Source organism: Montipora capricornis, chromosome 13 (assembly GCF_036669925.1).
Source record: "Montipora capricornis isolate CH-2021 chromosome 13, ASM3666992v2, whole genome shotgun sequence".
NCBI classification, from domain to species: Eukaryota; Metazoa; Cnidaria; class Anthozoa; order Scleractinia; family Acroporidae; genus Montipora; species Montipora capricornis.
In genome coordinates this window covers 12,193,228-12,205,727 of record NC_090895.1, presented here as the reverse complement: position 1 = coordinate 12,205,727, position 12,500 = coordinate 12,193,228, and the positions used below count along the sequence as shown (strand labels likewise).

At 39.5% G+C, this 12,500-nt stretch overlaps 2 protein-coding genes and 2 pseudogenes across 2 annotated transcripts; 2 read left to right on the top strand and 2 right to left on the bottom strand.

The window, feature by feature from the left end:
• The window catches only part of LOC138030523 (uncharacterized), a 2,810-nt pseudogene extending 2,261 nt beyond the window's left edge, over positions 1-549 (top strand).
• Positions 550-2,085: 1,536 nt separating this feature from the next.
• On the bottom strand, positions 2,086-3,186 carry LOC138030522 (uncharacterized). Its single transcript, XM_068878423.1, has one exon. The coding sequence runs from the start codon at positions 3,184-3,186 to the stop codon at positions 2,086-2,088; it is 1,101 nt and encodes a 366-aa protein (XP_068734524.1).
• Positions 3,187-3,848: 662 nt separating this feature from the next.
• Positions 3,849-11,524, top strand: LOC138030046 (uncharacterized). Its single transcript, XM_068877907.1, has 2 exons — positions 3,849-4,182; positions 11,112-11,524. Exons 1-2 carry the CDS (start codon positions 3,849-3,851, stop codon positions 11,522-11,524), a joined length of 747 nt encoding a protein of 248 aa, XP_068734008.1.
• Positions 11,525-11,770: 246 nt separating this feature from the next.
• The window catches only part of LOC138030521 (KIN17-like protein), a 6,899-nt pseudogene continuing 6,169 nt past the window's right edge, over positions 11,771-12,500 (bottom strand).

Sequence of the window (12,500 nt, the reverse complement as noted above, 5' to 3'; positions counted from 1 at the left end):
TACTATGGTTACAACTAGTGAATCTGAACGATATCGTCCACTCAGAAATCTTGATGAACAAGATTATCAGCTTATTATGTCCCCCCATGGTTGGCTTGATGGTGCAATTATCCACAGTGCACAGGTACTTTTGCAGAAAATTAACCCTTTGATTGAAGGTTTTCAGCGTCCTACATTAGGTCCAGTGCGAAATTTTAATGTAGTTTCTGGTGAATTTGTACAGTTATTGCATACAGGATACAATCACTGTGTTTGTGTTAGTTCAATAGGATGCCTTCCCGGAACAGTCTATATCATGACATCATCTCACAAGAAGTTGAAGATCAGGTCAAAGACTTAGTATTAGCAGATAGCTTCCAGAAACTCGAGTATGCACCCTGCCAACAGCAAAGAAATGGAAGTGACTGTGGGGTTTTTGCTATTGCTTTTGCGACAAGTCTTGTATTTAGATCCAATCCACAAAACCTGAATTTTGACATTACAAAAATGCGACCACATTTAGTGGCCTGTCTTCAAGCTGGTCTGATGTCTCAGTCTCCATCGTTTTAAATTTTAGTGACTTACAAGAACCGTTGCAATAATTGCAGCATTAAAATTTTTTTAGCTACCTGGACAGCTATCTCACATTGTAAACTAAATAGTTTTTGAGACACACAAAAAAGCTTCAGGTGTTATTGCTAATTATTTACAAAATAAACTCTTTCAACCAATTGGCATCCAGTAAGGTTTGACAAATTAAAATACTTCCCTTTCATTGCTTTACAAATCGTAATCCCCTTAACCCTTCACTCCCAAGATCTGAAATTCAATTCTCCTAACTGATGACCATACAAATGTTTGTTCTCTGTTCTTGAGAATTTGGTGTAACATAAAGACACTTTCCCATAGTTGATAATTTTCCAAATTCTCACCACCTGTCTCCTTGACAGAGTAGTAAAATCGTTAGGAGAATTTATTTGCTAGTCATTCCTGGGAGTGAAAGGTGTAAGTAATAATTTTCTAATGTAGGCGTATGATAAAGAACTTCAACCTAATGGCTTAAAAAACTGCAGCCATTAAGGGGTATAAATCTAGTGGTAAACATCTAAGTACCTTTCCTTTTTGTACAGTTATTAATGATCAATGATGAAGATATATTTACAAGTAAACAAACTGTCTAACTGGTCAACTCTCGTTTGTCTTTTTTCCCTTTTCGAAATATAATTAATTAAAACTGGCTGTTTTTGGTTTTACAAGTTGTATTTTCAAATAAATGAACTGGAATGACATGACAGGATGAACCTCTCATTGTTATAATTAATAAATATCAACTCCTTGGGTTTAACATGTAAAATAGCTTTACAGCGACTCCCGGGCAATTTGTATGTTCAAATAAATCAACTGGGAATTACATGACAGGAGAAACCTCTCATTGTTATAATGAACAAATTTCTTTCAATTTCTTGGGTTTAACATATAAAATTAGCTTTACAAAAGCACATTGTTACCTTTGGGGAGGGGGGGGGGGGGACTCAACATATCTTTAGCTGGGGAGGTACGGCTTAGTCACTCATCTCCCAATTTTTCATAACCAGCTTGAGTCATAATACCCTGTCTTAGACAAGAATGAACATCAAAGAATATGGACATCGAAAATATCCTCTAAACGCCGGAGTTGCTTGTGGGTTAACTGTCTGGTGGTGTTTCAAAACTAATTTTCATTCTTTAATCTCCTCATTGAACCTCTTAGAATCCCATTTAATTTCAGGCGAAATCCATATTTGAGACAAAAAATCCCTAAAAACCATATTCAAATTGGCCACACAACCCCATAAGGGACTTCCCCCAGGTGGTGGTACACACATTTACAACATTTTAAAATTGAACCAACAAATTTCGAAACAGCATGGTTTACATAAGTACAATGGAATCCCAGTTTTGTAAATCCTCTATTTTTTAAAGCTTCTGATAACTTGGACTCGGAGTCATTTCCTCTCTTAAACTATTTTTAACCATTGATTTGAACTCTCTGATTTCACAAACCAATTTACACTAGCCTTAGAGGTTAACAAAATTGGGATTCCATTGTATTTTGCACAGATTAATCTAATCAAATGGGACAATGGGGCCACATAGATTGACAAGTCCAGAGCAAACTCTGAGTATGCGGTCGATCATAGGTACCTGGATCTCAGGATTTCCAGTTGGATTACAGGTTAAAAAATCTACTGACAAGGTATTCTCAAGAATAGTGCATTTCCTGCGTAAAAGTCCCATAACTCGTTCAACGTGGATCCTAACATGTGCGATCCCCCTTGTTCTTTCAACGTCAACAGGGTCCAGTTGTTCTTTTCCTTTAGTGAATGCTGGAATTATGAGTTTTGCTTGTTTAAGGGCAACACCATCGTGAACAGTGAATCCCCTGTCTGCCATAACTAGATCCCCAGGAAGCAAGTTGTTGAGCAGCCCACAATTTTCCGTGAGATACTTGTCTGAGGTGCGTCCCCCCCAGGCTTCTGAGGCAAAGGAGATGCAGCCTTGAGGGGTTATGCCGATGAGGACCTTGACTGTGTTGTGGTGTTTGTACGAGCTGAACGTTTGTGCTCTAGCCAGGACGTTTGTCAGTTTTACACAAAAAACTTCAAAACAGTCAATAATGACGGTTGTCTTATTTCCAAACGAAAGCTGGTCTGTAAGTTGCAAGTCTAAGTTCTCCACTTGGACTTGTTCTGAACTGGTACTTGCACTTTCGATCTCAGCAGCAAAATCAGCAAGGGGAATTCCAGGCTCATTTAATTTCTGCTGCTTCAGTAAATGTTCTTGTTCCTGTTGTTCCGCGTGACATTTTCGCCTTTCCTTTGACCTCTCCGCTCGAGCCTCTCGCGATTGCGCTTGATGTTGTTCACTTTGCGTCGCCGTTTTGTCATGGCCTAAATTGAGAGTGGGAACCCAGTCAATATTGTAACGATCCCACAAAGGAGCTGCAGTTCCAGAATGGAAATGTTGGTCGCAAACTTTATCACTGTTCAAGATTTTATCCGTAAGATCAGCACGGCTTATTGCAGAGATCCACAATCGCCCTCGCTCGATACTCAATTCCTCAACTTCTGGGCCTTGATTTGTAATAATAGCTGGAACTCGACACAATCGGACTCCCTTACCTCGACCAGTCTTTCTAGAACAGCCAACGATCAGGCACATAGGCATTTTGAGGCAGCAGAATTAGAGAAAATCGCATTTAGGTTCACGAGTTGGTGACTACGTGGTCAACACACTGGCGGCCATATTGGTTTTGGAACCCCAACATGGCGGATGAAAATGGCAAATTGTACCGGAAGTCACGTGACTGCAAGCCAAGAATACGGACTTTAAGAAACGAGGACGCAGTGGTCCGGAAAAACGTGAGGACCTAGGGTGGACTGGGGAGAGCACCGCGTTCCAAGCGCGGGAAATTTGTAGTTAAGTTCAACAACACAACTTTTCATGAAACGCGGTCTGCAAAACAGTGAGAACACTTGAAATTCATCAACAGAGTGACTCAAGACTCGTTTAAGACTGTACAGGAAGCACTACTATTTTCTTTTCAAGGAGAAGTAATAGACATCGAAGAATTTGCTGCGCTTTATGATCAATACACTCCACAAAACCTTCCATTTCGCCATTGGGATTACGAAAGATTTTCCCTCCAAAACAAAGACTCAGCCGAGTGTAAGGCAGACTTCAGATTTGAAAAGACAGACATCCCTTTGTTGGTCGATGCTTTACACATGCCTGATACCTTCATATGTCCGAATGGCACCATTTGTGATGCAACAGAAGGAGTTTGTGTTATGCTAAAGCGCTTTGCCTATCCATGCAGACTGTCTGATATGATTCCAATTTTTGGAAGATCAGTACCTGAGCTTAGTATGATAAGCAATGAAGTCACCAAGTGGATGTACAATGGTCATGGCCGTAGGATATCTGAGTGGAATCATTTTATCATGTCTCCAGACCAACTGCAAACTTATTCTGAAGCAATTCATGACAAAGGTGCGGCCTTGGACAGCTGTTTCGGCTTTGTTGATGGAACAGTTCGCCCCATATCAAAACCAGGAGTCAATCAGAGAGCTGTTTACAACTGCCACAAACGAGTTCACGCTCTTAAATTCCAATCAGTGGCATTACCAAATGGGTTGATCGGCCATCTGTTTGGACCAGTGGGTGAGATTTATTTAATATATGTGACCCTTCACGCAAAAAGGGGGCTTATGGATTTCACTGAAAACCGTGAATTTTTTTCACGGTCACGGTGCGTGAAATTCATATTTCACGCCGTGAAATTCAATTTTCACTCTTGGCGTGAAACTAATCACGCCGTGAAATTAAGGGGAAAATTTCACGCCGTGAAATCGGGAGTGAAAAATTAATATTCACGGCGTGAAACAAGGGTAAAATTTCACGCCGTGAAATTGATCAGATTCTTCAGAAATCAGTCACACCATGATAATCTACTGGCACTCAGGACAAAAAGAATGTCTGATCGCAGGGTATGAGAAATCTGTGAAAGCTTATTCATAGCTGATCAACGCCAAGAAGAGGAAGAATTTTCATTCCTGAATATTCACGCCTGGAAAATGTCACATTGTAAAGAAATTTCTGATGACCACCTAATTGTTATAAAGCTCAGGAAAAAGTAAATTCTACCCCCTGAAAGCGACAAAGAATTGCAAAATCGGTTATTTTGCTGGTGACTTTCTCATACATTTTCACTGGTTTTTTGACATGACTGAAACAGAGCAAGTGAAATACTAATCTTTTTGGGACGACATGTATATTATTCAGGGGGATTATTATGGAAATGTTTACCGAAATTGTCCGAGTATTGATGTTTGTAATTATCGGTGACTTACCGCTTTTAGTGCATTTCTCTTGCTGTGCCGTGCAAATTTTTTTTTTTTCGATGTAACGAAGGCTCAACTAATCGTGCAGTATCCCACTTTCTTTGTTAGTTCAGCGACTGGCTTTCCCTGGCTTTCCTCACGCAATCGCTAAAATTTGCGATCATTTCTCCCGACGCACTGTACTCAGTAGCACTCAGCAGAAAAAAATAAAATAAAGTGGAACGTCGGATCGCGTATAAACCTCGTCTTTCATATACGTGTCTCGCATGAAGACGGCAACTTTCAGTCACTGTCTGCAAGATTTGAAAATGTGAAACAGTGGGTTTCAGAAGTGTTGTAACATACGATCAGGCATTCTTTTCTTATCAGAGGGTGCGACTATTTACCTACCTTTTTCGCGCCTGCTGTAAAGAAAAGAGGGCCTCACCGCAGATTAGACGTGTTGCGCAAAATGTTACTTTTCCATTGTCTTTCATTCAAAACCAGGTTGCTCTTTTCCCTGCAGGGTTTGACTACACGCGATGTAAGATGCATGCGTTCTTTTTTAGTTTTGAATTCTTCAAACGAATTATTTGAGGCTAACTTACCAGAAGCGTATATATATTTGCAGTACAACATTTTAAATGTAAAAAACAGCAACATAATGACAAGTCGAATCAAAAGGCGTTTTGTTAAATTTGTCATGCAAGTTTATCTGTAATTTAATTGCTAAAATGCTGAGCCAAAATTCACGAAAGGTAAATAATACTACACGACTCATTATGTCGCAATTTCACCATAACCTAATCTTTTCCAATAGAGCTTGCGAGTTTATATTCCAATCACGTTTTAAATATTTTGTGCAAGCGAATAAAAACTGTTCGCGAAGAGAATAATTTTTGGCTACGCCAACAAAGCCAGACTCCGTGGTGCCAAACGTGTCTGTTTCTTATTTCAGGAAGGTAATGTAATTTTTTGCTGATCCCATAAACCGGTAATTTGTACTACAGACAGCACATGACATGTTGATTTCTGTTATGGTTTTACTGAGCTCATTCTTTTGAATTTCTGGTAAAGATTCAACTACCATGGAGATTCTTTTACAAATATTCGACGTTTAAAACCAATTTCCGGTAAACTGAAATTGTGTGCTTTTTTGCAGAGAAACGAAATAAGAAACGCTTATCTTAGTGTGCATCGATTTGGAAGGGTGTCGGGCAATGTTCAAAGATTTTTAATATCTACGATTTTTCTCTTCTGTTATTTTCGTTTCTTTCGTTTTCCCGAAACCACGATATAAAACAGAAACGTTAACAAAAAAATGGACCCAATCTCAAGTTGGCGATTCCAAAAGACTTCCAACAATGCTTGCAGTAAAACCTTTGCAGGCGGTGATGGCATGATGTTTAGGGTAACAGATTGATGTTTACTCAAGAAGTTCACTTTGTTTCACGGCATGGCGTGAAATATTCTCACGGTGACTGTGGCCTTTTTCACGGCGTGAAATATTTCACGGCGTGAAATATTTCACGCTGTGAAATATTCACGCCGGGCGTGAAATATTTCACGCCGTGAAAGGGAAATTTCACTCACATTCCAATAATTTTTTTCAATTTCACGGCCACGACCGTGAAAATAGCCATAGCGTGAAATTTGGATAAGCCCCCTTTTTGCGTGAAGGGTCACATATGCATTATCCATAGTAGTATTCTACCATAGCTGTTTTTGTTTTCGGGAAACGAAAACAAAACAACAGAAGCTCAAAATCAAAAGATTTTTACTGTATAAGGATTATTTAACACTCGTTGAAATACTCTTATTCTGACCATCATGATTGTTTTGCAATATTTAACGTATCTATAGGTCATAAGTGCCTTGACTGCAAGAACAGCAAATCCTATGTTCATCTACAATCACTGTCATAAGTCGTTGGAACACCCACCCCCTTTCCCCCGTTCAATGTTGCATAGCGCAAGGCACCCAAACTAACTTTTCAGTACGTTTTAGTTTCTAAGCAACATTGAAAGGTGGGAGAGGGAGGGATGCTCGATTAATGCCGTCGGTGTACCAACATTGTGTCACTGATTGTCTCTACGTGATAAGGTGTAAATTTCATGTAACGATACATGGCAGTCAGTACTGGAACGTTCGCGTAAAGATGGCTGTGCCAACATGCCACGTTTTTCGCCTCTTAATTAAAGAATAAAAGTAATAGGGGTATATGCTATTCCCATAGTATTCAGCTTATTAACCAAAGATTTCGATTCCTTAAGATGGTTTTTAGAGGATATGTCTCCGCTGAGATTAGAGCGACAGTCTTTCAACTACGAAGGAACACTGATATGAGCCTGAGAGCCATAGCAAGGGCATGCGGAATTTCACCGACTTCAGCTTGTAGGATTTTAAAAGGGGGAATCCGGAGAATTTCATCTTGCCCAAAAAGAACGGGACGCCCGCAAAAACTAACTGCCCTGCAACAACGTCTCCTGATTCGAAACGTCAGGAAACTGAGAAATGAAAATCCCAGTTTTTCTCTCAGAGATTTAATGCAGGAAAGTGGGGTGAGCAGTGAAGAGGTTTCCGAGAGAACAGTGAACCGCTTACTTCAACGCCAAGGATTCCACTATTTGCAGACGCGAAAGAAAGGACTATTGACTAAAGATGATATGCCAAGGCGAGTTACATTTTGCAATGTAATGAAAACAATTTATGATGGCGACGTTTGGACGAGGCAAGTGGCATTTTACTTGGATGGGGTCTCATTCGCTTTCAAAACGAACCCATTAAAAGTGGCAACGGCACCTAAAGCAAGAATTTGGGGAAAACGAGGCGAAGGATTAACGTTCGGATGCACAGCAAAGGGCAGTAAGGAAGGAACTGGTAGTAAGCTAGTGAAGCTTTTTGTAGCTATAACCTATAGTGAGGGGGTAGTTCTTTGTGAGTCATGTGATCACCTAACGGGTAATTTTTTCGCTGGTTTTATTGAAAAGCATTTCAACTCATTATTCCTCAAGGTGAACAAAAATGGAAGTAGGTTGTGGCTGCAAGATGGGGATCCTTCACAAAACAGTAGAGCTGCAAAAAGAGCGATGAAGAATTGTAACTGTGATATGTCTCTAATTGAAATTCCTCCCAGAAGTCCAGACCTTAACCCTATCGAGAATTTTTTTCATTTAGTGAGAGTAAGACTGAAGGATGATGCCTTACAACTAAAAATAACTAAAGAAACGTTCGAAGAATTCAAAGCCAGGGTAATACGCACTATTTACAGCATTCCAGTTAATATAATAAACAAAACTATCGCTTCAATGCCGCAGCGCCTTCAACAGATTATTGATAACAAAGGTTGCCGCATTAAAGTGCCCCTAACCCCAAAATATTTTTTTTGCTAAAATGAATCTTTGCACCTGTTCGAGACGCATTGCGGCCATTTTTTCCTTTTTCTAACAAATCCTGCCATTTTATAGGCTTCAAAAGTTGCGAAAATCCAAGCATCTTGTGTTCACGACCGAGTCAGAAGGGGAGTGGGTCTATTCCTGATGTGACGTCACAATCTAATTTGCATGCATTTTTACAAAGAGTTAATGCAATGTAAATCAGTTTGTGACGTCACATCAGGAATAGGCCCACTCCCCTTCTGACTCGGTCGTGAACACAAGATGCTTGGATGTTCGCAACTTTCGAAGCCTATAAAATGGCAGGATTTGTTAGAAAAATGAAAAAATGGCCGCAATGCGTTTCGAACAGGTGCAAAGGTTAATTTTAGCAAAAAAAATATTTTGGGGTTAGGGGCACTTCAAATATTAAACAGGATACAAATTTTCTTAATATATAAAGATGTCTCCTAATGTGAATTAGCAATGTAATGTTGAAGTATCTTAATATAATGATGTACAGCCTAGAACAAGATCAACACATGAGGGAGTGAGAAAAGGTTGTAATCTGTTTTAAACGGGTTACCATTGTAACCCGTCGAAATTGATAAGGTCAAGTACTGTGATAACCTTTTAAAAACTCATCGGGTTACAATGGTAACCCGTTGTTTATTGCGTAACAGTATACAGCGGAAATCATTATAATGTACACTGAAGTGCTACACTTCTTAGGTGTGTAATCTTTTTTTTTTTTTTTTTTAATTAAGGAAAATAAGTATTTACTCATTGCTTTTAGTATATTGCGTTTGTAATTTACTAGTGATTTTGGTATAGTATTTAGGAGAAGGCTGCACGCAGAGTAATAAAACGTGGCAAATTTTAATTGTACACTAAATCAATGTCATCATTGTTCATTCTAGTATTAGTTTAGCGAAACATTTCCCGCAAGGGCTCAAAACGACTTGCTCCGACTCCGGTATCTGAGCATACATGGTAAAGACACGCCATCTTACGGACATCATTTGATTTTCTATATCATCTACCACACCCCCTTTAATTGCAACGATTTCACTTTTAGAAGTACAGAAAATTGGAGTGTCCTTCTCGAAGACTATGTCTTGCGCATAATGTGTCTTGGGCGCCGAAAAGTGAACTGGCTGTCCCTCCAACAATAGCAACATATCTTGCCATGGTAACACTTGAGCAGACCAGCGAAAATCATTTAAAAATATTATTTCGGCTAACTCTGCGCCTACCCAAGCAAATGTTGTGCTCGCTGGGTTTAAAAATGTTCTATAAATAACTGTCAATGGATTTAATAGAAATGTTTTTCCACAATTGGCTGGACCTTTGAGAAAAATATTACGATATTTTCCTCTTCCTTTTTCCAATAGTTCGCGCATAGCTGCAGAGAAATCATCTCGCGCGATGCCATTTCGTTGAAGAATATTCAGTGCAATATGCAACCAACGGCCGTCACAATTTTCTGCGCAATTTCCTTCGAAAGCTTCTTGGAGAATTTCCATACGCGACATTCGCTGACGCCTTAACGGCTCCTCAGATTTTTCAATCTCCCACCCCGTCCTGATTGCTTCCTCGACTGCTTTTTTCCCTCGGTTGACAATGAACTGTGCCAGATCTGTTTTCCGTTCCATTTTCTGTCTCTTGGCAAGTGCAAGGAGTTCCAAGTATGTTTTGATACCTTTGGAGACAGCAATTTCGGAAACGTCAAACATGGTAAGACCCGGTGGTCGTTTTCACTTTTTACAAGATGATCTTGTTGCAGAGCTTTCTTCGCCGGACTCTTGGCCTTCAATTTCTTGTTTGTGTTCCCTTTCTGCAGCTATAGCCTCGCTAGCAGCTGTTGTCGCGGGTGGAGGTGTGTTCCAAAGATCAGGGTGATTGGAAGACATCACAACATCGTTATCCTCCTTGATAACATAACTCCATGCAGTGTAATAGTTCACATGACGATTCGAGAAATGGACATTAATTCCGTATCGTGTATGAATAAACTGCCGAACCGACAACCATCGTCTTGGTCTTCGAAGTTTAATGGCCATATGGAAATGAATTCCCCCTGTTTGATGGAGCTCGAGACAACACGCCCATTGCTGAACTGTTGATTCGTTGGAAACTTGTCGTAACTGAAAGGCCTCTAAGACAATTTAAGCAAAACGCTGTCGAGAAGATACTTTAGTAGTATCAGCTTGACTATACGTTATAAGGTAGACACGTCTTACTTCTCTTACTCCTAATTCTACTTGTGATGACTGTTCAACTACAGCGCTACCCGTGTTTTCTATGTTTGAAAGCCAATTTTCATTACTGTAATCAAATCTCAGACCACCTGTGATGTGACGCGACGCGTTGCTACGTACAATAGCATGATGCGTTGCTATGCGTTAAAATGAACTAACGTTTATTTAAGAAAACATGAACTTTACAAAAATTCAGTTCCTTAGCAGTGGTATTCACTGCTTCCAAAGGCCACACAACAATTTTCATAAAATGGTTGCGCAAATTCATTACAACATCAAAAGAATACACACTGGATATGTTCAGACGTACAGCAACGTGACATGATTAGGTTAAGGTTATTCGATACTTTATTCAAAAATACAATCACTGTCATAAGTCGTTGGAACACCCACCCCCTTTCCCCCGTTCAATGTTGCATAGCGCAAGGCACCCAAACTAACTTTTCAGTACGTTTTAGTTTCTAAGCAACATTGAAAGGTGGGAGAGGGAGGGATGCTTGATTAATCCCGTCGGTGTACCAACATTGTGTCACTGATTGTAGCCATCTTAATTGAGCTAAGATCAATGCTCTCTTTCTGAAAATTTTCTGCATGCTTATTTGTTGACTGATTTTTGTTTGGTTGCTTTTGTTTAGAGGGACGAAGGCATGATGCAAGAATGCTAGATATGTCTGGCCTCTATGCTGACCTGACACAATTTGCCTTTTCCCCTACTGGACAAGAGATGTGCATCTATGGGGATCCTGCAAACCCCCTGCGTATCCATCTACAATGCCCCTTCAGACATGGAGTTCTAACCAGACAAATGGAAGAGTTTAATACATCTATGAGTTCAGTGCGTGCGAGTGTGGAATGGTTGTTTGGAGATATCGTGAACTATTTTAAGTTTATTGACTACAAAAAAAATCTCAAAATAGGCCTTAGCCATGTAGGAAAAATGTACACTGTTTGTGCACTTCTGCAAAATGCTTTGACTTGCCTTTACTCAAATACAACTGCTGATTACTTTGGACTCGAGCCACCGTCACTGGCTGATTACTTCAGCTAAAAAAAGCTAGCCTTTTAACAGAAACACTTTCAATATCTTTATATTAAACCTTGCATCCAATTGAACAGTTTTGTTGTCTAAGGTAACTCCCAAAATAGTAAGTTTAAAGAAAGGGGTGGCAAATGATCCTCAGAGTTTTACATTTAACTTTAAAAGCTCATTAATGAGAATTAATTAGCACTGATTAACCAGTTTGTCAGCCATGAACATAGTTGAAAAACAACATACACACAAACAAACTAATGTCTATTTTTCAAGCATTCTATTCATGATGCCCATGAACTGCTGAAACTGCTGCTGTTGCTGCTGGGATTGCATTTGTTGCTGGTGCATAACCTTCAGCATGTCAGCTTGTTGTTGCTGCCTTTCTTTTTCCAGATGAAGTTCCTTTTCCCTCATTTCGGCATTCTTTTGTGCCCTTTCCTTTAGATACTCCATGACATCTCCAGTTGTTCTTCTTCTTCGTTTTGGTTTGTCCTCACCATCTTCTTCTAATTCCCTTTTTTTGGTCTGGGAAAGCCTCTCCATAGCTTTCATTCTTACATCTTCTGCTTTAGCTCTGTCATCTTTTTCAGCTTTATCCTTACTACATGTATCTGTAGGAGCACTCTCTTCTAGAGCAATTATAAATTTGCTGTATCAGCTCATCTAATTCACTCGGCTCATCTGGGGATATTCCTGATGACCTTTCTTCAGCTCTAATTTAAATTAAATGAAAAACCAAAATAACAGATCTGAAAATGCAAAATCTAACGAAATGACTTTTTCCATTTCTACATCTTTTTAAAGACTTAAAATATTCCTCATTACAATATTCGATATTGATGAAAACGTTCGGTTTCTTGTAGTAAATACCAAAAGGTATGGAGTTGAACTTACATCATGATAAATTTATTTATGAGATCTCAGGAATTATCGACCATGGCTCAAGACTCATTACGAAAAATCCCCTGAGCCAAATTAGTTTGTTCCGCAT

Bases quoted from the DNA above. Each gene is read 5' to 3' on its own strand.
- LOC138030522 (XM_068878423.1), bottom strand. From the start codon at position 3,186: ATGCCTATGTGCCTGATCGTTGGCTGTTCTAGAAAGACTGGTCGAGGT.
- LOC138030046 (XM_068877907.1), top strand. From the start codon at position 3,849: ATGATTCCAATTTTTGGAAGATCAGTACCTGAGCTTAGTATGATAAGC. The intron at 4,183-11,111 runs GTGAGATTTATT...GCTTTTGTTTAG, and splicing joins CCATCTGTTTGGACCAGTGG to AGGGACGAAGGCATGATGCA.